Raw genomic sequence first — 26,031 nt, forward strand, 5'->3', positions numbered from 1 at the left:
CATGCGTTTTTCCCGCAAAAACGCACATGCGTTGCGTTTTTTCAGAACGCAGTATGTTGCTACAATGAGCAAAACACGCAGGAACACCGCAGGTGACCTGCCAGTGACCTCAGGTGCATTTTTGGTCAGGATTTTACCTGCATTTAATCCTGACCAAAGCCTGAAGCAAAGCTGACCGTGGACACATACCCTCAGGGGGCGCCGGCCCATAGTGATGGCAGCCCGGTTCTCTTTGCCGACTCTTTTCTTACATAGTAATACGTTTTCCTCAGTCCTGGTTCCCGGTGTTTCCCTGTACAGTGAGGGCCTCATTATACCCCTGTATAAGTCTCTAGTGAAGCAGTACACACTGTCACCTGAATTTGGAGGGAACAATTTTCAGTCAGGGGCGGGGTTTTCAGGTGTTTGATTCACCCTTTCCTTACCCGCTGGCTGCAATATTGGATTGAAGTTCATTCTCTGTCCTCCGTAGTACATGCCTGCACAAGGCAATCTTGCCTTACGCAAGTGTGTACTATAGAGCAGAGGTGTCAAACTGCATTCCTCGAGGGCCGCCAACGGGTCATGTTTTCAGGATTTCCTTAGCATTCCACAAGGTGCTGGAATCATTCTGTGCAGGTGATTAAATTATCACCTGTGCAATACAAGGAAATCCTGAAAACATGACCTGTTGGCGGCCCTCGAGGAATGCAGTCTATGGAGGACAGTCAATCATATGATTGACGGTCATATGTCTTTTGGACACACTGCCACGTATCGTCAGCACAAGAGAAAATCCTGTGGAGTGCCCCCTAAGTAGGGCATTGGGGTACTCGGTACCGGGTCCTGCGGTTCTGGGGATGTCACGGTGGCTGACCCGGTCCGTGGCCCTCAAGGGTGTCCAGTAAAAGAGTTTATATATGGGCAAGATGTAATAAAGAACGAGGAGACAGGTTTGCAGTCTTTTACCTTGTTTACTGAAGACTTCAGATGGTATCCTCAGCCCAGAGCACCAGATGACAGGGCAGGCAGAGTCCGGTCGGTCTGAAGGCAATTCCAGAGTCCCCTTATCCAGGTGAAAATCAGTAGCCTTCCTACTAGCGCCTGTGTGTTGTACCTCCCTGCAGAGCTTCTCGGTAAGGTCCTCACAACTTTTGTGGATGTTTCTCATCTCTCTCTGTCCCCCAGATGGTATGGATAGGACAACCCATATGACTGGGTAGGCCTGGAGCTTATTTATAGGGACCCTAGAGACGCCCCTCTCCCACAATTTGCCTCCGTGTCTTCTTAGGTATTAAGGTCGGGCAGCCAACTTGGAATTGACTGTCCTGCCGGTCTCTGAGCAAGGCTTAGAGACAGTTGCTCCCTCTGTGTTTCTGGCTACCGGCTTCTGCGCCTCAGAAAGGAGCAGCTTGTTACTGTCTGTTTTCCCTCTGGTATTTCTCTCCTGTGCTCCGCTTTCCTGCACACTCTCTGCAGTATATTCACCTTTTAGGGTCTTTTCCCAGGAGTTGCAGCACTTCAGGCCAGCAGAGCTCCACTTCTTCTGTCTGCCTGACAGGAACTCAACTCGTTTTCCTCCAAATCAGGATGTAAATAGGGGAGTTCACCCTAAACAGGCTTAGAGCTCCCCCTTCTGGTCTGGAGTGTGAACATGTTGCATGTGTGTAATACCTGAATGTGGTTGTCTTTCATTGCCTTCAGACATGACATCACTTCTCCCCTGAAAGGATAATGACATCACTGCGACGACCCGGACACTGGGGCGCCGCACCTGTCAAAAGGGAGAGTCGCGTTGAGGGCCAGAGAAGACATGAGGAGGAATATTCGATAACGGCAGAATCTGCTGCAGACATGGGGGAATAATACACGCTGTGTTCGGCGGTCAGGGCTAGAGAAGCCATGAGGAGCAATATTAGATAGCGGCAGAATCTGCTGCAGACACAGGGGAATAAGGCTAGGTTCACATTGCATTAAAGCAGCCCGTTCAACACATGCATTAAATGGGCTGCGTGAGTGCAAGTGCCGAAATTCGATTGCGCTGACGGACCCGGAAACGCTGCAGCCAGTGTCCCAGGGTCCATCACTGTCGGCACATCGCTAGTGCATGTTTTTGTGTCCAAGCCAACTTGTTGACAAAATTTAGTTGTGACCCGAAAAATCAAGGCCACATTCAGATCAGTCTGTTATCTGAGGCTGACGACTGGTTTATCTGGTGGTGGAAAATCGTAGCTTCGCTGGCATAAGTTTCATAGTTCTGTCTGCTAGCCTTGTTCTTTTTTTTCTTTTTTTTAATTCTCCAAAACCCAAAAATTTTTTCATACAGTCTGTTATGTCAGGCTGAGGCCTGTTGTATCTAGAAAAAAAATTTTAAACTCGGATAAGGGTATGACTCCACGATCAGGATGGCCGGCGGTATCGCCGCAGCGGCGAAGCCGCTCGGCGCTAAGCCCCGCCCCCTTAATGGGACGCGATCATGCCGGATGTGTTAACTCTTCACATCCGGGATGATCGCTCTGTCCCATAGGGCCCTGTGATATGCCTTGCGGGGACGCTGCATCCCCGCAAGGTGTACGGACATGCTGCGATCTGAAAAGACGCGCAGCATGTCCGTAGTCGCAGGGCCGCCGCGTGCGGGTTTCCACGCATAGTGGAGACGGGATTTCATCAAATCCCCTCCACTATGCTGGAACATCTGGACGCTGCTTGTTTGACGCTGCAGCGCTGCGCAGCGTCAAACAAGCAGCGTTTCCTGAACGTGGAAACATACCCTAAGGAGGATTAGTTAAATGAGATGCTCATAGAAAGAAAAAACTAATACCATAAAAGAAGATCTTTATTAAATTATATTAAAAATCAACAACAACCAAAAAATTAGAAAAACAAAAACCAGGCAGCTGTAAAAAATGCCAACCTGCAAAAAATAAGAAGGGTATGTGCACACGCTGCGGATTTTGCTGCGGATCCGCAGCGTTTCCGCAGCTGCGGGTCCGCAGCAGTTTCCCATGAGTTTACATTACAATGTAAACCTATGGGAAACAAAACGCTGTGCACATGCTGTGGAAAAAAACGCAGCGGTTTACATTCCGCAGCATGTCACTTCTTTCTGTGGATTCCGCAGCGGCTTTACACCTGCTCCAATAGAAAACTGCAGGTGTAAAACCGCAGTCAAATCCGCAGAAAGGCTATGTGCACACGTTGCGGATTAGGCTTAGGAATTTCTGGTGCGGATTCTGCATCTCTTTGCAGAAAACGCAGGTGCAGATTTGTTGCTTTTTTGTGCGTTTTTGCTGGGGATTTTTTGTGGATTTATTGCATTTTTTACCCCTGCGGATTTCTATAGTGGAATGGGTACAAAAACCCTGCAGATCCGCAAAAAAGAAGTGACATGCTACTTCTTTTAATCCGCAGTGTTTCCGCACGGAATTTCCCGCACCATCAGCACAGCGTTTTTTTTTGCCATTGATTTACATTGTACTGTAAATCACTTGCGGATCTGCAGCGTTTCTGCACCGCAAAAAACGCTGCGGATCCGCAGGAAATCCGCAACGTGTGCACATACCCAAAAACCGCGGTAAATCCGCGATAAATCTGCAGCAAAAACGCAGCATTTTTAACATGCAGATTTATCAATTCCGCTGCGGAAAAATCCGCATAGGACCATTATACGTGTGCACATAGCCTTATGCAATTGGTGGGCCTAATAGCCCTAGTAACCCCTACCAAGCCCTGCCTGTCAGCGGAGGTTGGCACCCTAATGCACGCAAATGGCGCCCCCGCCAATTTATCTGCATCCGTATTTTTTGCAGGAACTGCATCCTGATCAGGATTTGGTTGGAAATGTGAAATTCTGACTTATGGGGCAGAGAGTAGAGACTGGTGAAAGGAAAAGGAAAAAAAATGGTTCTCCGCTCCTGCGCAGTATGACATCCACATGCAGACTGGACGCAGGCAGCCTGATCCGGGGGCCTCTACATTGACAATCATATGTCTTTTGGACGCGCTGCTAAGTATCATCAGCACAAGAGAAAGTCCTGTCAAAAGAGAGAAGCCATGAGGGGGAATATTAGACAATGGCAGAATCTGCTGCAGACACGGGGGGAATAAGGCTAGGTTTACATTGCGTTAAAGCAGCCCGTTCAACACATGCGTTAAATGGGCTGCGTTAATGCAAGTACCGAAATTCGATTGCACTAGCGCAGATAGAGCTAGCAGATGCTCTATTTGCGCTAGCGGTGACGGCCCCGGAAACGCAGCCCGCATCCCAGGGTCCGTCACTGACTGCACATCACTAGCGCATGCCCATTTTGGGCAGGCGCCAGCGATGCGCCCGAAATAGAGAATGGCAGCGTTAACGGACTGCTTAAACGTAATGTGAACCCAGCCTAATACACAATGTGTTTGGAGGCCTCAGAGGCCTCGCACAGAATCTGCCATATTGTTACCATGTGGTACTTAATATATATCTAGCTGCTGTTTTCTTTGGCTATTTTTTTTTCTTCACTTGATACCTGCTCCTTTTATTGAAAAGCAATCCATAGCCCCCTTATTTTAACATTTATTTGCTTGTTCATGCTGTCTACTACAGCCAGGTTATTTTAATCTAAGAACGTGCAAATCTACCTTTTTTTTTTGTCCCAGACACCAGATGTGGATGCGCCATAAAACCTTTTTTTTTGTGTCCTAGCCAACTTGTTGACACAATTTAGTTGTGCCCAAAAAAATCAAGGCCACATTTAGATCAGTCTGTTATCTGAGGCTGACGACTGGTGTATCTGTGGTGGAAAAATCGTAGCTTCGCAGGCATAAGTTTCATAGTTCTGTCTCCAAGCTTTTTTTTTTATTTTAAAAATTCTACAAAACCCCAAATAAATGTAATACAGTCTGTTATGTCAGGCTGAGGCCTGTTGTATCTTTGGTGGAAAAATCGTAGCTTCACAGGCATATATTTCATTGTTCTGTCTGCTAACCTTGTTCCACTCTTTTTTCTTTTTTTTTTATTTAAAATTTCTCCAAAACCACCCAAAAATTTTTATACTGTCTGTTATGTCAGGCTGAGGCCTGTTGTATCTGTGGTAGAAAAATCGTAGCTTCGCAGGCAGAGGTTTCAGGCCATGTGCACACACTGCGGATTCTGCTGCAGAATTTTCCGCAGCGGATTTGCTAAATCCGCAGTGAAAATCCGCTGCGGTTTTCACTGCGGATTTTATCGCGGTTTCTTTTGCGGTTTCCTCTGTGGGTTTTCACCTGCAGATTTCTATTGGCCCAGGTTGAAACCCGCAGCGGAATCCGCACAAAGAATTGACATGCTGCGGAAAATAAACCGCGGCGTTTCTGGGTGTTTTTTTCCGCAGCATGTGCACTGTGGATTTTGTTTCCCATAGATTTACATTGTACTGTAAACTCATGGGAAACTGCTGCGGATCCGCAGCTGCAAAAACGCTGCGGATCCGCAGCAAAATCCGCAGCGTGTGCGCATAGCCTCATAGTTCTGTCTGCTAGCCTTGTTCTTTTTTTTAGTTTAAAAATTCTCCAAAACCCCCCCAAAAATTTAATACAGTCTGTTATGTCAGGCTGAGGCCTGTTGAATCTGTGGTGGAAAAATCGTAGCTTCGCAGGCATAAGTTTCATAGTTCTGTCTGCTAGCCTTGTTTTTTTTTTTTTTTAACCCCTTTCTGCCAGCTGACGGAATAGTACGTCAGCTGGCAGAACCCCCGCTTTGAAGTGGACTCCGGCGGTGAGCCCACCTCAAAGCCATGACATGTCATCTGTTTTGTACAGCTGACATGAGCGCGAGCGGAATCGCAATCCGCCCGCGCCCATTAACTAGTTAAATGCTGCTGTCAAACACTGACAGCGGCATTTAACTGGCGCTCCCGGACGCGCGGCCGGAGGTGCTCGCACCGCTGACCCCGTCACATGATCGGGGGACATTGGTGCGTTGCCATAACAACCAGAGGTCTCCTTGAGACCTCTATGGTTGTTGATGGCCGATTGCTTTGAGTGCCACCCTGTGGTCGGCGTTCAAAGCACACCTGCATTTCTGCTACATAGAGGTGATCTGTGCTTCACCTCGATGTAGCAGACCCGATCGTGTAGTGCATGCTTCTAGCCTCCTATGGAAGCTATTGAAGCATGCCAAAAAATTTTTAAAAAAAGGGTTTAAAAATATAAAAAAATATATAAAAGTTTAAATCACCCCCCTTTCGCCCCAATCAAAATAAAACAATAAAAAAAAATCAAACCTACATATATTTGGTATCGCCGCGTTCAGAATCGCCCGATCTATCAATAAAAACAAAGTATTAACCTAATCGCTAAATGGTGTAGCGAGAAAAAAAATCAAAAAGCCAAAATTACTTTTTTTTGGTCGCTGCAACATTGCATTAAAATGTAATAACGGGCGATCAAAAGAAGGTATCTGCACCAAAATGGTATAATTAAAAGCATCAGCTCGGCACGCAAAAAATAAGTCCTCACCCGACCCCAGATCACGACAATTGGAGACGCTACCGTGATCAGAAAATTGCGCAATTTGTTTTTTTTTTTTTAGCTAACTTTGGAATTTTTTTTTTACCACTTAGAAAACAGAGAATCTAAACATGTTTGGTGTCTATGAACTCGTAATGACCTGGAGAATCATAATGGCAGGTCAGTTTTAGCATTTAGTGAACCTAGCAAAAAAGCCAAACAAAAAAACAAGTGTGAGATTGCACTTTTTTTGCAATTTCATCGCACTTGGAATTTTTTTCCCATTTTCTGTTACATGACATGGTAAAACTAATGGTATCGTTCAAAAGTACAACTCATCCCGCAAAAAATAAGCCCTCACATGGCCATATTGACAGAAAAATAAAAAAGTAATGGCTCTGGAAATAAGGGGAGCGAAAAACTAAAATGAAAAAAGCTCCGGGGCGAAGGGGTTAAAAATCCTCCAAAACCCAAGGCATAAGTTTCATAGTTCTGTCTGCTAGCCTTGTTCCACTCTTTTTTTTATTTTAAAAATTCTACAAAACCCCCAACATTTTTAATACAGTCTGTTATGTCAGGCTGAGGCCTGTTGTATCTGTGGTGGAAAAATCGTAGCTTTGCAGGCATAAGTTTCATAGATCTGTCTGCTAGCCTTGTTCTTTTTTTTATATATTAAAAATTCTACAAAACCCCCCAAAATTTAATACAAAGTGTTGCACAAGAAAGTGATGACCTGCAGAATTCCAGACAAAAACTGGAGGAGGTATGTTTTATAGAACTGTGCAATTTGGACAAAAATATATATCACTTCCTTTATGCAGACTGTCCCGTTTCCGCACTACATGTCAGCCTCCCTGACTAGGTCAGCATTTAATTAAGTTTAAGTTGCCAGAAGGAAAATGAAAATGTATTTTATGTGTACCTTGATATGAACTCTTAGTGTGGCTACGGGCAGGTGCAATGTTGCATCCCCCTCAATTTACATTCTGAGCACTTGGTCACATCTTGCCCAAATTCAGTCAGCAGCGCTGCACCTCTGCACAGACATTGCAGGAGCTTACAACCACTCAGTGTTGGCACAACCCCTGTCTGTAAGACGGTACAGAATAAAGGCCGCAAACCAGTGGCGGTAATGAAATTGAGTGGAGGTACAGAGCCACTGACTGACTTATGGTAATCCACACTTGAATGCTTGATTTAAGTGCTCAGTATGCAAATTAAAGGGATGTAATTGGGCACTGCATCCTTGGCCACGCCAAGGGTGCACTGAAGACGAAAAAGATGATCCAGCTTCCAAAAGGCAAAGATTTGATTACGCATTTTGCTTTCTTAAATATTTGTTAAAGAATGCAATGGATGTTTGAAGTGCGTAGCTGTGTCTACACCCATGATGGAATCTTTTAATCAGTAAATCTTTGCCTTTTGGAAGCTTGGTCATCTTTTCAACTACGCCTTATTGGGGGACACAGGACCACTAGGAGTACACTAAGTTAACACAGAAAGATTAACGCCTCCCCTGCAGTCTACACCCTCTCACTGGGCAATATTCAACCTGTTCTTGCTTACTGTCTGTAGGAGGCACTTCGGTCTGTTTCAGACCCAAACGTTTTTCTTTTCTTTTTGATTTTCTGTAAATTTTAATTTTTTAATTAACGGAGTGAAGGGGACGACGGATTTCTTTCAAGGGTCCCCTCTCCCCCGAACCATCAACAGGCGAGCACGTGGAGTATACCTCCCCGTACCCTCTCCTGCGATGACTGGGGCACGCCTAATCTACGCTTGGGGTGACTGTTCCTATACGGTTCCGATCTCCCCCCTGTAAGATGGCGAGCACATAGAGTTCTGGCTCTTATGTGCCTCTCCTGGGCTCCACCGCATATCAAGGTCCCCACGACAGCTGTAAGTCCCCTGCGGCAGGCACAGATGAAGATGAACGGAGGGTCGTCTCCATCCCCCGACAAAGGGAGGATGGATTGAGCTCATACCCTTGCAATGGAGGCTGCGTTCCTACTCGGTGGCGGTGAGTAGTTCCCTTCCTCACGCTACCTGCGTGGGAAGGTGCGGTTCTGGTACCCCCGGGGAGAGGTGCCGCTGGCTGGACGCCAGTGACGGTCAGTCGTGGCCCGCCGGCGCACACCACCGGCAGGCTCCAGAAATTTAGTCCCCAGCTTTTCAGCCGGACTAGGCCGCAAGCTTAATTCCCCACCCACCGCCGGATCCCCGCCCACTATCCAGGCGCTTCTCATTTTGAACGAGAAGCGCCCTGCAAATCTCGGGGGCCATCTTGGGACTCCACTTGGGGAAACTGGCCGAAAACGCTGAACTGACTGCTCTGAAGGCACCGATCTTCTCCTATTCCTCACTGGGGACACAGGCACAGGACCTTTGGGTAATGCTGTACAGGAGAGCTTAACCCTTCTCTGCAAGCGAATACCCTGCATTTCTGGCCCTCATCTTTAACCCCTTCCCGACCTGTGACACAGCATATGCGTCATGAAAGTCTGTGCCAATCCGACCTGTGACGCATATGCTGTGTCACAGAATGATCACGTCCCTGCAGATCGGGTGAAAGGGTTAACTAATTTCACCCGACCTCCAGGGACAGGGGGTGTGGTACTTCAGCCCAGGGGGAGGCTTAGCCCCCCCCCCCCGTGGCTATGATCGCTCTGATTGGCTGTTGAAAGTGACGTTTCACTTCCAATCAGAGCAATCGTAATATTTCACCAATGAAAATTGGTGAAATATTACAATCCAGCCATGGCCGATGCTGTAATATCATCGGCCATGGCTGGAAACCCTGCTCATCCACCGCCTCCGTCCTGCCCTGTCCTGTGCTCTGCTCCCCTCCGTCCTCCTGTCCGTTCCCCCCCCCGCAGTCCGATCCCACCCCCGCATACTTAACGACCTCCGGTGTCCATCCGTCTTCTGCATGGGCACCGCCATCTTTCGGCCGGCAGATTCATTCCAGGTACATTTTGATAGCTGTGACAGGCTCTATCACAGCGATCAAAAAAAAAAAAAAAAACACCCCCCCCCCCCCCTTTATCAGCCACATAGGTAGGGACAATTTTTTTATTTTTCCACTAGGGTTAGAACTAGGGCTAGGGTTAGAATTAGGGTTAGAATTGGGCTATATGCACACGGTGCGGATTTGGCTGCAGATGCCCAGTGGATTGGCCGCTGCAGAGCCGTAGCAGTTTTCCATCATGTTTACAGTACCATGTAAATGTATGGAACACCAATCTGCTGTGCCCATGGTGCGGAAAATACCATGCGGAAACGCTGCGTTATTTTCCGCATCATGTAAAATCTTTGTGCGGATTCTGCAGTGTTTTACACCTGTTCCTCAATAGGAATCTGCAGGTGAAATCCGCACAAAAAACACTGGAAATCCACGTTAAATACGTAAGTAAAACGCAGTGCGTTTAACCTGCGGATTTTTCAAAAACCACGGATAAATCCTCACATGAATCCGCAATGTGGGCACATAGCATTAGGATTAGAATTAGGGTTGGAATTAGGGTTAAGATTAGGGTTAGGGGTGTGTTGCGGTTAAGGTTGGGATTAGTGTTAGGGGTGTGTTGGGATTAGTGTTAGGGGTGTGTTGGGGTTAGTGTTGTGGTTAGGGGTGTGTTGGGGTTAAAGATGTGATTAGGGTTATGGCTAGAGTTGGGATTAGGGTAGGGGTGTGTTGGGGTTAGTGTTGGAGTTAAAATTGAGGGGTTTCCACTGTTTAGGCACATCAGGGGTCTCCAAACGCGACATGGCGCCACCATTGATTCCAGCCAATCTTGCGATCAAAAAGTCAAATGGGGCTCCCTCCCTTCCGAGCCCCGACATGCACCAAAACAGTGGTTTACCCAAACATGGGGCATTAGCGTACTCAGGAAAAATTGCACAACAACTTTGAGGTCTAATTTCTCCGGTTACCCTTGGGAAAATAACAAAATGGGGGCTAAAAACTGATTTTTGTGTGAAAAAATGATTTATTTTCACGGCTCTGCGTTATAAATTTCTGTGAAGCACTTGGGGGTTCAAAGTGCTCACCACACATCTAGATAAGTTCCTTGGGGGGCTAGTTTCCAAAATGGGGTCACTTGTGGGGGGTTTCTACTGTTTAGGCACATCCGGGGCTTTGCAAACGTAACATGACGCCCGCAGACCATTCCATCAAAGTCTGCATTCCAAAACGTCACTACTTCCCTTCCGAGCCCTGACGTGTGCCCAACCAGTGGTTTACCCCCACATATGGGGTATCAGCGTACTCAGGAGAAACTGGACAACACCTTTTGGGGTCCAATTTCTCCTGTTAGGCTACGTTCACATTAGCGTCTTTGGGCGCAGCGTCGTCGACGCAACCCAAAACGCATGTCAAACCGCATACACAACGCAGTGTTTTTTGACGCATGCGGTCAACGCAGAACCCAATAAAAATTAAACCACAATAAATTGCAAGAGAAAAAAAAATGTCACACACATAAAAAACAAACAAACAACAAGCATTGCAAAGAATAAAAAAAAAATGGGCAGAGAAATTATATACTTACATCTCTTGAAGGCAGAGTTGTGTCTCGTGTACTCTCTGTTTCCAGACGTGCAGGCAAGTGAAACACAATGCAATCACCCTTTTTTTTATATATATATATGGGGTGGTCTTGTCACGGTCTAGACACTTCATCACTTGTTTTTTACTCAAAAGGTGCATGCGTCGAACAACGCAGGTCAACGCAGGCACTTGCGCCCTATGCGTTTTACATAGACAGTAATGTGGTTTTTTGGCGCATTTACGACACAAGTGCGTTGCATACGTTGTTTACCGGAAATTTGGCGCAGGAAAAATGCAACATGTAGCGTCGGTCGCGCCCTGTCTGGTGCGCCCAAATGACGCATGCGTCGTACAACGCTTGACAACGCATACCGGCGCATGTCCATGCGCCCCCCATGTTAAAGATAGGGGCGCATGACGCATGCGTCGGTATCCGTCGACGACGCTGTGCCCAAAGATGCTAATGTGAACGTAGCCTTACCCTTGTGAAAAAAAAATTGCGGGCTAAAAAATAATTTTTGAGGAAAGAAAAATTATTTTTTATTTTCACGTCTCTGCGTTATAAACTTCTGTGAAGCACTTGGAGGTTCAAAGTGCTCATCACACATCTAGATTAGTTCCTTGGGAGGTCTAGTTTCCAAAATGGGGTCACTTGTGGGGAAGCTCCAATATTTAGGCACACAGGGGCTCTCCAAACGCGACATGGTGTCCGCTAATGATTGGAGCTAATTTTTCATTCAAAAAGTCAAATGGTGCTCCTTTCCTTCCGAGCCCTGCCGTGTGCCCAAACAGTGGTTTACCCCCACATGTGAGGTATTGCTATACTCAGGAGAAATTGCCCAACAAATTTTAGGATCCATTTTGTCCTGTTGCCCATGTAAAAATTAAAAAATTGAGGCTAAAAGAAATTTTTTTGTGAAAAAAAAAAAGTACTTTTACATTTTTACGGATCAATTTGTGAAGCACCTGGGGGTTCAAAGTGCTCACTATGTATCTCGATAAGTTCCTTGGGGGGTTTAGTTTCCAAAATAGGGTCACTTGTGGGGGAGCTCACATAACTCTCTGGTTTAACAGAAATTCAAAATTTGAAAATTGCAAAATTTTCACCAAATTTCCGATTTCTTTTCACAAATAAACGCAAACATTATTGACCTAAATTTACTACTAAAAAGAAGCCCAATATGTCACGAAAAAGTAATCTCAGAATTGCTAGGATCCGTTGAAGCGTTCCTGAGTTATTACCTCATAAAGGGACACTGGTCAGAATTGCAAAAACTGGCCAGGTCATTAAGGTCAAAATAGGCTGGGTCATGAAGGGGTTAAAGGCACACTATGTCTCACCCTAACGAGGCCAAAAAGGTTAACAAAAAGCACAGTGTTTTTTTTACCTCATGTGCCACGTGTCATACTGCCTTGCCCAAAACTGTACACAGTACTCCATGTGCGGTCTAACCATGGATTTGTACAGAGGCAGTATAATGTGTTGTGAATTTGGATTCTGGGCTCCCCCGGTGGCTACTGGTGGAATTGAACTGGTGTCTTCATCTTCTCTGTTCACCTGTTCCCATCAAGATGTGGGAGTCGCTATATAACCTTGCTGCTCTGTTAGTTGCTTGCCGGTCAACAATGTTATCAGAAGCCTCTCTGTGCTTGTTCCTGCTCCTAGACAACTACTAGATAAGTTGGACTCTTGTCCATGTTTGTTTTTGCATTTTGTTCCAGTTCACAGCTGTAGTTTCGTTACTGTGTCTGGAAAGCTCTTGTGAACGGGAATTGCCACTCTGGTGTTATGAGTTAATGCCAGAGTTTTAAAGTAATTTCTGGATGGTGTTTTTGATAGGGTTTTCAGCTGACCATGAAAGTGTCCTTTCTGTCTTCTGCTATGTAGTAAGTGGACCTCAAATTTGCTAAACCTATTTTCATACTACGTTTGTTATTTCATCTCAACTCACCGCCAATACATGTGGGGGGCCTCTGTCTCCTTTCGGGGTATTTCTCTAGAGGTGAGCTAGGACTAATATTTTCCTCTGCTAGCTTTATTTAGTCCTCCGGCTGGGCTGGGCATCTAGAATCAACGTAGGCATGCTACCCGGCCACTGCTAGTTGTGCGTTAGGTTTAGTTCATGGTCAGCTCAGTTCCCATCTTCCAAGAGCTAGTTCCTATATATGCTTATGCTATGTTCTCTTGCCATTGAGATCATGACAGTTTGACCGGCCCGCAAAGTGTTAATTGTTTGGGCTGAAGCAGGAGAAAAAGAAGTGTTGAAGGGAAATTTTTTTTTTTTTCCCCTCAGAGTTTTGCTGCCTAGCCCTTAATTGCTGTCTAGCTGCTTCTTACCTCCTCTTAACCCTTGAATGGCTCTGTGTCCACCTGTTTGTAATGGATCTTCAGAGTGTAACTGCAGGTTTGAATAATCTCGCCACGAAGGTACAAAATTTGCAAGATTTTGTTTGTCATGCACCTGTATCTGAGCCGAGAATTCCTTTGCCGGAATTTTTCTCGGGGAATAGATCCGGGTTTCAGAATTTTCGAAATAATTGCAAATTATTTTTGTCTCTGAAATCTCGCTCTGCCGGAGACCCTGCACAGCAGGTCAGGATTGTGATTTCCTTGCTCCGGGGCGACCCTCAAGACTGGGCTTTTTCATTGACACCAGGGGATCCTGCGTTGCTCAATGTGGATGCGTTTTTTCTGGCCTTGGGGTTGCTTTATGACGAACCTCATTTGGAGCTTCAGGCAGAAAAAACTTTGATGTCCCTATCTCAGGGGCAAGATGAAGCGGAAATTTACTGCCAAAGATTCCGTAAATGGTCTGTGCTTACTCAGTGGAATGAGTGCGCCCTGGCGGCGACTTTCAGAGAGGGTCTCTCTGATGCCATTAAGGATGTTATGGTGGGGTTCCCTGTGCCTACGGGTCTGAATGAGTCCATGACAATGGCTATTCAGATCGATAGGCGTTTGCGGGAGCGCAAACCAGTGCACCATCTGGCGGTGTCCACTGAGAAGTCGCCAGAGAGTATGCAGTGTGATAGAATTCTGTCCCGAAGCGAGCGGCAGAATTTTAGACGGAAAAATGGGTTGTGTTTCTATTGTGGTGATTCTACTCATGTTATATCAGCATGCTCTAAGCGCACTAAAAAGCTTGGTAAATCTGTTTCCATTTGCACCTTACCGTCTAAATTTATTCTATCTGTGACCCTGATTTGCTCTTTGTCATCTATTACCACGGACGCCTATGTCGACTCTGGCGCCGCTTTGAGTCTTATGGATTGGTCCTTTGCCAAACGCTGTGGGTATGATTTAGAGCCTTTGGAGACTCCTATTCCTCTGAAGGGGATTGACTCCACCCCATTGGCTAATAATAAACCACAATGCTGGACACAAGTAACTATGCGTATTAATCCGGATCACCAGGAGATTATTCGCTTTCTGGTGCTGTATAATCTACATTATGATTTGGTGCTAGGATTGCCTTGGCTGCAATCTCATAACCCAGTCCTCGACTGGAGAGCTATGTCTGTGTTGAGCTGGGGATGTAAGGGGGCTCATGGGGATGTACCTGTGGTTTCCATTTCATCATCCATTCCCTCTGAAATTCCTGAGTTCCTGTCTGACTATCGTGACGTCTTTGAAGAATCCAAGCTTGGTTCGTTACCTCCGCACCGAGAGTGCGATTGTGCCATAGATTTAATCCCGGGTAGTAAATACCCAAAGGGTCGTTTATTTAATCTGTCTGTGCCTGAACATGCTGCTATGCGAGAATATATAAAGGAGTCCTTGGAAAAGGGACATATTCGTCCATCGTCATCTCCCTTAGGAGCCGGTTTTTTCTTTGTGTCAAAAAAAGACGGCTCTTTGAGACCATGTATTGATTATCGGCTTTTGAATAAAATCACTGTTAAATATCAATACCCATTGCCGTTGCTGACTGATTTGTTTGCTCGCATAAAGGGGGCCAAGTGGTTCTCTAAGATTGACCTTCGTGGGGCGTATAATTTGGTGCGAATCAGGCAGGGGGATGAGTGGAAAACCGCATTTAATACGCCCGAGGGCCACTTTGAGTATTTAGTGATGCCTTTTGGTCTTTCTAATGCTCCGTCAGTTTTCCAGTCCTTTATGCATGATATTTTTCGCGATTATTTGGATAAATTTATGATTGTGTATCTGGATGATATTCTGATTTTTTCGGATGACTGGGACTCTCATGTCCAGCAAGTCAGGAGGGTTTTTCAGGTTTTGCGGTCTAATTCTTTGTGTGTGAAGGGTTCGAAGTGTGTTTTTGGGGTACAGAGGATTTCCTTTTTGGGATATATTTTTTCCCCCTCTTACATTGAAATGGATCCTGTCAAGGTTCAAGCTATTTGTGATTGGACGCAGCCCTCTTCTCTTAAGAGTCTTCAGAAATTTTTGGGCTTTGCTAACTTTTATCGTCGATTTATTGCTGGTTTTTCGGATATTGCTAAGCCATTGACCGATTTGACTAAGAAGGGTGCTGATGTTGCTGATTGGTCCCCTGATGCTGTGGAGGCCTTTCGGGAGCTTAAGCGCCGTTTTTCCTCTGCCCCTGTGTTGCGTCAGCCTGATGTTGCTCTACCTTTTCAGGTTGAGGTCGACGCTTCTGAGATCGGAGCTGGGGCAGTGTTGTCGCAGAAAAGTTCTGACTGCTCCGTGATGAGGCCTTGTGCCTTCTTTTCCCGTAAATTTTCGCCCGCTGAGCGGAATTATGATGTTGGGAATCGGGAGCTTTTGGCCATGAAGTGGGCTTTTGAGGAGTGGCGCCATTGGCTTGAGGGGGCCAGACATCAGGTGGTGGTATTGACTGACCACAAAAATTTGATTTATCTTGAGACCGCCAGGCGCCTGAATCCTAGACAGGCGCGCTGGTCATTATTTTTCTCTCGGTTTAATTTTGTGGTGTCATACCTACCGGGTTCTAAGAATGTTAAGGCGGATGCCCTTTCTAGGAGTTTTGAGCCTGACTCGCCTGGTAACTCTGAGCCCACAGGTATCCTTAAGGATGGAGTGGTATTGTCAGCCGTTTCTCCAGACCTGCGGCGGGCCTTGCAGGAGTTTCAGGCGGAGAGACCTGATCGTTGCCCACCTGATAAACTGTTTGTTCCTGATGATTGGACCAATAGAGTCATCTCTGAGGTTCATTCTTCTGCGTTGGCAGGTCATCCTGGCATTTTTGGTACCAGGGATTTGGTGGCAAGGTCCTTCTGGTGGCCTTCCCTGTCACGAGATGTGCGAGGCTTTGTGCAGTCTTGTGACGTTTGTGCTCGGGCCAAGCCTTGTTGTTCTCGGGCTAGTGGATTATTGTTGCCCTTGCCTATTCCTAAGAGGCCTTGGACGCACATCTCGATGGATTTTATTTCAGATCTGCCTGTTTCTCAGAAGATGTCTGTCATCTGGGTGGTGTGTGACCGTTTTTCTAAGATGGTCCATTTGGTTCCTCTGCCCAAGTTACCTTCTTCTTCCGAGTTGGTTCCTCTGTTTTTTCAAAATGTTGTTCGTTTGCATGGTATTCCTGAGAATATCGTTTCTGACAGAGGGACCCAATTCGTGTCTAGATTTTGGCGGGCATTCTGTGCTAGGATGGGCATAGATTTATCTTTTTCGTCCGCTTTCCATCCTCAGACGAATGGCCAGACCGAGCGGATTAATCAGACCCTGGAGACATATCTGAGGTGTTTTGTGTCTGCTGACCAGGATGATTGGGTTGCTTTTTTGCCATTGGCGGAGTTCGCTCTCAATAATCGGGCCAGCTCTGCCACTTTGGTGTCCCCGTTTTTCTGTAATTCGGGGTTTCATCCTCGATTTTCCTCTGGTCAGGTGGAATCTTCGGATTGTCCTGGAGTGGATGCTGTGGTGGAGAGATTGCATCAGATCTGGGGGCAGGTGGTGGACAATTTGAGGTTGTCCCAGGAGAAGACTCAGCTTTTTGCCAACCGCCACCGTCGTGTTGGTCCTCGGCTTTCTGTTGGGGATTTGGTGTGGTTGTCTTCTCGTTTTGTCCCTATGAGGGTCTCTTCTCCTAAGTTTAAGCCTCGGTTTATCGGCCCGTATAAGATATTGGAGATTCTTAACCCTGTTTCCTTCCGTTTGGACCTCCCTGCATCCTTTTCTATTCATAACGTTTTTCATCGGTCATTATTGCGCAGGTATGAGGTACCGGTTGTGCCTTCCGTGGAGCCTCCTGCTCCGGTGTTGGTTGAGGGTGAGTTGGAGTACGTTGTGGAGAAAATCTTGGACTCTCGGGTTTCCAGACGGAGACTCCAGTATCTGGTCAAGTGGAAGGGATACGGCCAGGAGGATAATTCTTGGGTGAATGCATCTGATGTTCATGCCTCCGATCTGGTTCGTGCCTTTCATAGGGCCCATCCTGATCGCCCTGGTGGTTCTGGTGAGGGTTCGGTGCCCCCTCCTTGAGGGGGGGGTACTGTTGTGAATTTGGATTCTGGGCTCCCCCGGTGGCTACTGGTGGAATTGAACTGGTGTCTTCATCTTCTCTGTTCACCTGTTCCCATCAAGATGTGGGAGTCGCTATATAACCTTGCTGCTCTGTTAGTTGCTTGCCGGTCAACAATGTTATCAGAAGCCTCTCTGTGCTTGTTCCTGCTCCTAGACAACTACTAGATAAGTTGGACTCTTGTCCATGTTTGTTTTTGCATTTTGTTCCAGTTCACAGCTGTAGTTTCGTTACTGTGTCTGGAAAGCTCTTGTGAACGGGAATTGCCACTCTGGTGTTATGAGTTAATGCCAGAGTTTTAAAGTAATTTCTGGATGGTGTTTTTGATAGGGTTTTCAGCTGACCATGAAAGTGTCCTTTCTGTCTTCTGCTATGTAGTAAGTGGACCTCAAATTTGCTAAACCTATTTTCATACTACGTTTGTTATTTCATCTCAACTCACCGCCAATACATGTGGGGGGCCTCTGTCTCCTTTCGGGGTATTTCTCTAGAGGTGAGCTAGGACTAATATTTTCCTCTGCTAGCTTTATTTAGTCCTCCGGCTGGGCTGGGCATCTAGAATCAACGTAGGCATGCTACCCGGCCACTGCTAGTTGTGCGTTAGGTTTAGTTCATGGTCAGCTCAGTTCCCATCTTCCAAGAGCTAGTTCCTATATATGCTTATGCTATGTTCTCTTGCCATTGAGATCATGACAATAATGCTGTTATGAACTATACTTTTGGGCTCCCTCTTTTGGTCACTCGCGGTATGGCTCTTGGATTCTCTTTCCTCAGGTTGGTAGTCACCTGTTCGTTAGGACTCTGGGTGTTTCTATTTAAACTTCCTGGAGTCTTAGTCCATTGCCTGGCATCCATGTAATCAGTCTTTGTCTGGTTGCTCTTGTCTACTGGTCCTGATTTTTGCAACATAAGCTAAGTCTTGCTTTCTTGTTTTTTGTTTATTTGTATTGTTCTGTTTTTTGTCCAGCTTGTTCATAATGTGATTCCTGATTTTGCTGGAAGCTCTTAGGGGGCTGATATTCTCCCCCCATACCGTTAGTCGGTACGGGGGTTCTTGGATATTCAGCGTGGATATTTTAGTAGGGTTTTTCGCTGACCACATAAGTCCGCTTTCTATATTTCTGCTATTATTTAGTGGGCCTCTCTTTGCTGAATCTAGTTCATACTTACGTTTGTCCTTTCCTCTTACCTCACCGTTATTATTTGTTGGGGGCCTGTATCTACTTTGGGGTATCTTTCTCTGGAGGCAAGTGAGGTCTGTATTTTCTCTGAAAGGGTTAGTTAGATCTCCGGCTGGCGCGAGACGTCTAGAACCAACGTAGGCACGTTCCCCGGCTGCTATTATTTGTGGGCTAGGATCAGGTATGTGGTCAGCTCAGTTACCACCTCCCTAAGAGCTAGTTTTTATGTTTGCAGACTTTGCTGAAGACCCTGAGATCCTCTGCCATTAGGATCACAACAGCTCTCATCATGTGTACCAAGACCTCTTTTAATGCACCCCATGATCCTGCTTGCCTTGGCAGCCTCTGCCTGGCACTGCTGCTCCAGGTAAGTTTATCATTAACTAGGATCCCCAAGTCCTTCTCCATGTCAGATTTACCCAGTGGTTTCCCATTCAGTGTGTAATGGTGATATTGATTCCTTCTTCCCATGTGTATAACCTTACATTTATCATTGTTAAACTGCATCTGCCACCTCTCAGCCCAAGTTTCCAACTTATTCAGATCCATCTGTAGCAGAATACCATCTTCTCTTGTATTCACTGCTTTACATAGTTTTGTATCATCTGCAAATATAGATATTTTACTGTGTAAACCTTCAACTAGATCGTTAATAAATATGTTGAAGAGAATAGGTCCCAATCCCAAAACGGACCCTTGCGGTACCCCACTGGTCACAGCGACCCAGTTAGAGAATATACCATTTATAACCACCCTCTGCTTTCTATCACTGAGCCAGTTGCTTACCCATTTACACACATTTTCCCCCAGACCCAGCATTCTCATTTTGTGTACCAACCTCTTGTGTGGCACGGTATCAAACACTTTAGAAAAAATCAAGATATACCACATCCAATGACTCACCGTGGTCCAGCCTATAGCTTACCTCTTCATAAAAACTGATTAGATTGTTTTGACAGGAGCGATTCCTCATAAACCCATGCTGATATGGAGTTACACAGTTATTCTCATTGAGATAATCCAGAATAACATCCCTCAGAAACCCTTCAAATATTTTACCAACAATAGAGGTTAGACTTACTGGCCTATAATTTCCAGGTTCACTTTTAGAGCCCTTTTTGAATATTGGCACCACATTTGCTATGCGCCAGTTCTGTGGAACAGACCCTGTCTCTATAGAGTCCCTAAATTTAAGACTATGTACACACGGTGTGGATTCGGGTGCAGATTTTTCTGCACCGTTTTTCCTAAATCCGCAGGTAAAACACACTGACCATTTACCGCGGATTTCCTGCGTTTTTTGTGCGGATTCCACCTTCGATTTTACACCTGCGGATTCCTATTGAGGAGCAGGTGTAAACCGCTGCGTAATCTGCACAAAGAATTGACATGCTGCTGAAAATACAACTCAGTGTTTCTGCGCGATATTTTCCGCAGCATGTGCACTGCGAATTTGGTTTTCCATAGGTTTACATGGTACTGTAAACCGCATAGAAAACAGCTGCGAATCTGCAGCGGCCAATCCACTGTGGATCCGCAGCCAAATCTGCACCGTGTGCACATAACCTTAGAAATACTGGTTTGTCTATGACATTACTTAGTTCTCTTAGTACTCGCGGGTGTATGCTATCCGGAACCCAGAGATTTATCTATTTTAATCTTATTTAGCCGGTTTCGCACCTCTTCTTGGGTTAGATTGGTGTCTCTTAATATAGGGTTTTCTTTGTCTCTCGGCATTTCACTTAGCATATCATTTTCCACCGTGAATACAGTGGAGAAGGCATTTTAATATATTCACTTTTTACACAGCCCCAATTGGACAGACCATCAGCAGATTTGGCTTTCAGTACCATCTTTACGCTGATGACACACAACTATACACGTCAGCCCCTGACCTTACCCCCGCTGTACTACGGAATGCCACTGACTGTCTGTCTGCAGTCTCTAACATCATGTCCGCTCTCTATCTGAAGCTCAACCTCTCCAAAACTGAACTTCTTCTGCTCCCGCCTTCTACTAACCTCCCTAAATCTGACATTTCCCTCTCCGTGGGTGGCACCATAATAACACCTAGGCAGCAGGCACGCTGTCTGGGTGTCATGTTTGACTCCGATCTCTCCTTCACCTCCCACATACAATCTCTTGCCCGCTCGTGCCGCTTACACCTAAAGAACATCTCTAGAATCCGCCCTTTTCTCACCATGGAGACAACAGAAACTCTCACTGTCGCCCTAATCCACTCCCGCCTGGACTACTGTAACTCTCTTTTAATTGGCCTCCCCCTCACGCGACTTTCCCCTCTCCAGTCTATCCTTAATGCAGCAGCCAGGGTCGTCCATCTGGCTAATCGTTACTCGGACGTGTCCGCTCTTCGCCAGTCATTACACTGGCTGCCCATTCATTACAGGATACAATTCAAAGTACTTGTTCTCACCCACAAAGCTCTCCACAGTGCGGCACCCCCTTACATCTCCTCCCTCATTTCTGTCTATCGGCCTAGCCGACCGCTGCGCTCTGCAAACGACTTTCGACTAACCTCTGCACTAATCCGTACCTCCCACTCCCGACTCCAAGACTTCTCCCGTGCTGCGCCAATCCTCTGGAATGCTCTACCCCAAGATATTAGGACCATCCACAACTTGCATAGCTTTAGGCGCTCACTCAAAACTCATTTGTTCAGAGCGGCCTATCACGTTCCCTAATCAGTCATTTTATGTTTGTGTGTGTGTGTGTGTAGCCCATTCACTATCTCATCTACCCCCCACCCCCTGAAGATGGCTGGACCATCATTGTAAATACACACCTGTACTTTGTATCTCCCCACCTCATTGTAGATTGTAAGCTCTCACGAGCAGGGTCGTCTTATTTTGCTTTATTGCTGTATTGTTAACATTGTTACCTATGACTGTTGTGTTTGAAACTGTTAAACTGTAAAGCGCTGCGGAATATGTTGGCGCTATATAAATAAAGATTATTATTATTATTATTCCTCGTCATCTACAACCATTCTTTCCTCACAATTTTTAAGGGGCCGACACTTTCACTTATGATTCTTTTACTATTGACATAGTTGAAGAACAGTTTGGGATTAGTTTTACTCTCCTTAGCAATGTGCTTCTCTGTTTCCTTTTTTGGCAGCTTTAATTAGTTTTTTTAGATAAAGTATTTTTCTCCCTATAGTTTTTTAGAGCTTCAGCAGTGCCATCCTGCTTTAGTAGTGCAAATGCTTTCTTTTTACTGTTAACTGCCCCTCTTACTTTTGTTTAGCCACATTTGGTTTGTCCTATTTCTAGTCCTTTTATTCCCACAAGGTATAAACTGCTTACACTGCCTATTTAGCATATTCTTAAACATTTCCCATTTATTATCTGTATTCTTATTTCTAAGGACATTGTCCTAGTGAACTAGATTAAGGACATCTCTAAGCTGGTCAAATTTTGCCTTCCTAAAGTTCAGTGTTTTTGTGACTCTCTGATAAGTCCCCCTAGCGAAAGACAAGTGAAACTGTACAATTTTGTGGTCACTATTTCCTAGATGCCCGATTACTTGCTGATTTGTTATTTTGTCAGGGCTATTAGATAGTATTAGGTCTAAAAGTGCTGTTCCTCTGGTTGGATTCTGCATCAATTGTGAAAGATAATTGTTCTTGGTTATTAGCAGAAACCTGTTGCTTTTATGGGTTTCGCAGGTTTCTGTTTCCCAGTTAATATCCGGGTAGTTAAAGTCCCCCATAACAAGGACCTCATTATGGGTTGCAGCTTCAGCTTAAAAAAAGAGAAAGTTGATGATCCATTATGAAACCAACTTGTTCATTCCAGGCCTAGACTTGGTGCTGTCATAAAATCGTGGAAGACATACAAAATGATAGATGTAGTAGCTTTTGATGTGGGGTGTACAAATTTTTTATCAACTAATTTGTGTATACCTTAAGATTTTGTAATGAAAGTTATATTAACCTAACGTACATGTTTTGATTACAAATAAATGTTCCATGAAACTCAGTGTTGGCAACATTTTAGAAATTGTTCTTGTATTCAGTGAGATAGTAATAAAAATCTTACCGATCAAAGGGGGCATATTCATGCTGAGCAATGTTTATTAAAATTTATAAAACACAGAACATAATTACGTTTCTTTCCTGCATGCCTTCTCTCCTGTGTTACAAGATATAATTTGTGTGAAAGATTTCCACCATTCTGAACATGCTTCTATGTGTGACTTCTCTCGTGGCTCAGAAGATTTGATTTTTTTGCAAAGCATTTCTCACAGCGTGAACATGAATACGGCTTCTCTCCTGTATGAATTCGCTGATGTTCAATAAGATTCCCTTTAACCGTGAAAGATTTCCCACATTCTGAACATGAATACGGCTTTTCTCCTGTGTGGATTTTCTGATGTTTAACAAGCTGTGATTTCTCTGTAAAGCACCTTCCACATTGCAAACATGAAAAAGGTTTTTCTCCTGTGTGAATTCTTTGATGTGTAATAAGATACCCTTTTTCTGTAAAACATTTCCCACATTCTGAACATGAAAATGGCTTCTCTCCTGTATGAATTCTCTGGTGTTTAATAAGACTCTCTTTAACCGTGAAAGACTTCCAACACAGCGAACATGAAAATGTATTTTCTCCTGTGTGGATTTTCTGATGTCTAATAAGATTTCTTTTATTTATAAAGCATTTCCCACATTCAGAACATGAATATGGCTTCTCTCCTGTGTGAATTTTCTGATGTCTAATAAGACCCCCTTTATCTGTAAAACATTTCCCACATTCTGAACATGAATATGGCTTCTCTCCTGTGTGAATTTTCTGATGTCTAATAAGACTCCCTTTATCTGTAAAACATTTCCCACATTCGGAACATGAATATGGCTTCTCCCCTGTATGAATTCTCTGATGTTTAATAAGACTCCCTTTATCTGTAAAGCATTTCCCACATTCTGAACATGAATACGGCTTCTCTCCTGTATGAATTTTGTGATGTCTAATAACATTTCCTTTATCTATAAAGCATTTCCCACATTCTGAACAGGAGTATGGCTTCTCTCCTGTGTGAATTCTTTCATGTATAGTAAGACTCCCTTTATCTGTGAAGGCCTTCCCACATTCCGAACATGAAAATGGCTTTTCTCCTGTGTGAATTCTCTCATGTGTAGCAAGAAATGATTTATATAAAAAACATTTCCCACATTCCGAACATGAAAATGGCTTTTCTTCTGTGTGAATTCTCTCATGTATAACAAATTCTGATTTCTTTGTAAAACATTTCCCACATTCTGAACAGGAGTATGGCTTATCCCCTTTGTGCCTTCTTTGTGTCAAAAAAACTAAGCTTTTAGCAAATTTCTTGTCACACTGAAATCTTGTATCCACTTTGTCTCCTGGAATTGTGGTAACAATAGGAGATTGCTCAGGAGAGGATTCCTCATGATTAGGAGGATTATAAGAAAGTGAAGTGCTGTGAAGTCCAGGAGGTCCATGATGGGTAATGAGGTTTTCTCCATTAGAGTGCTTCCTGATATCTTCGTTTTCACAATTTAGTGATAAATTGTTATTCTCACAAGGATTACCTATAAGGATGGAAGATAGAAGGATTTCAATATTTTTTTTATGGAGCTCACAATGAAAACCCTCATCAGTAATAGTACCAGTAATAAGGAAGACAACTACATGCCATAACATTATCACAATAACAGGTAAAGTGAGTAACACTTATAACCCGGTGACATTGGCACAAGTCAGGGGTGGCAGAGATTAGGCATCAAATAGACAGCTCTTAAAAGAAAACCGGTCATCTGTAATTACCCCCCTAATGTAGCACTAGTGACAGTTCACTCTCGTAGCAAGCTTCCTATCATGCCCTTAGTGTAGATACCGTATTTTTCGCTTTGGAAGATGCTCCGGATTATAAGACGCACCCTAACTTTTGAGGAAAAAAATAGGAAAAAACTTTTAATAAATTGGTGGTGCTTCTTATAATCCATGCGTCTTATTGCTTACGGTGGTTGTGGCTGCGGTGGATCAGGGTCCCAGGGTCGCTGCTGGAGGAGGCAGTAGTGGAGCATTGATGCAGGCCGGGATGAGGGGGTGTGCTGGTGTCCTGCGCTGTAAGGGGGGCTCCTGTGCTGCAAGGGTGTCTCCGGTGCTGCGGGGGGATCTGTCGACATTTTGTGAAAGGCCAGAGCCCCCCGGCAGTTCGTCCATGCTTTCGTTTGCAGTGGACTTTGGGAAAATGGCCTCTGGAAGGCGGCGCATGCACAGATGGACATCTTGGGACCAAGATCTCGAGAGATGAGATCTCAGCGCTGAAATCTCATCTCCCGAGATTCCGACGGCCATTTTCCCGGAATCCGTTGTGCAGGAAAACATGGACGAACTGCCGCCGCTGCCGTAGTTGTCCACTATCGCGGTTGTCCACTGCTGCCCAGGGCGATGCTGGAGTCTCCGGTGCTGCGGGGGGGCTCTGGCAACATTTTGTGAAAGGCCAGAGCCCCCCGCAGCACCGGAGACTCCAGCATCACCCTGGGCAGCAGTGGACAACCGCGGCGGTGGACAACCACAGCAGCGGCGGTGGACACCCCCTCATCCCAGCCTGTAATGGAAAGCGGTATATCCGCTTTGTAAGACGCACCCCCATTTCCCCCCCATATTTGGGGGAAATAAAGTGCATCTTACAAAGCGAAAAATACGGTAAGTGTCCACACAATTAGAAATGGAGCTTTAATATTTCAGTACCAGGGGCGTGAAGAAGCCAGCGGTGAAACGCGTGTCGGGGTGGCGAGTTGCCACCTTTATTGATCTCCAGGTAGCTATACTTCATATATATTTTTGGCTGTAGTTTCTTTCCCTCTTCACTGTGAAACTTTCATAAGCACGTGCAAAATTAGGGGACTGACTGTGCCATGTAGTTATTTATTTTGCTAGCATCTTGATTAATATGTTCCTGTACCTGTTTTTTTTTTTTTTTAATCAGTGTTTATTGAAGATTTCCAAAACAATACAGTACAGTCAAACAGTAATAACAGTAACAGAGGTCAACTAAAAATGACCAGAAATAAGTGAGGAGAAAAACAAAACCAATCAGAAAGGGGGGGGGGGGGTAGGTACGGTAGGGGGAATAGGGGGGGCGGAAAGGAGTATAGGCAGCATTCACAAGACATTATCTAGCAGTTCAGTTATAGACAAGGGGTCCTGGCAAACTGTGGCAGAATAAGAATATTACAAACACAAAAACAGACCTGTCAATTATGCTTACTAATTCCACTCAAGTAAACGGTCAAACAAGGTGGTGCGGGTCAATAGAGGAATGACCGCTATGTAACCAAGGGTGCCAAATATTTTGTCTTTTGGTTTTGGCAGTCATGGAGTGAGCCAAGGCGAGT

At 45.2% G+C, this 26,031-nt stretch overlaps 1 protein-coding gene across 4 annotated transcripts in view; it reads right to left on the reverse strand.

Moving 5' to 3' along the window:
* Positions 1 to 26,031, reverse strand: part of LOC143793496 (uncharacterized) — a 606,170-nt gene that overhangs the window by 402,661 nt on the left and 177,478 nt on the right. Inside the window, exon 9 of one of the 4 annotated variants that reach the window (XM_077280516.1) lies at positions 22,195 to 24,219. The exons of 2 other annotated variants lie outside the window; for them this stretch is intronic. In XM_077280516.1, coding sequence (XP_077136631.1) covers positions 22,856 to 24,219 — 1,364 coding nt within the window. In that variant the 3' untranslated portion in view covers positions 22,195 to 22,855. Of the gene's footprint in view, positions 1 to 22,194; positions 24,220 to 26,031 lie in introns of those variants that run through there. One more of the 4 variants, XM_077280517.1, reaches the window with a different exon arrangement.

Source organism: Ranitomeya variabilis, chromosome 1, assembly GCF_051348905.1.
Source record: "Ranitomeya variabilis isolate aRanVar5 chromosome 1, aRanVar5.hap1, whole genome shotgun sequence".
NCBI classification, from domain to species: Eukaryota; Metazoa; Chordata; class Amphibia; order Anura; family Dendrobatidae; genus Ranitomeya; species Ranitomeya variabilis.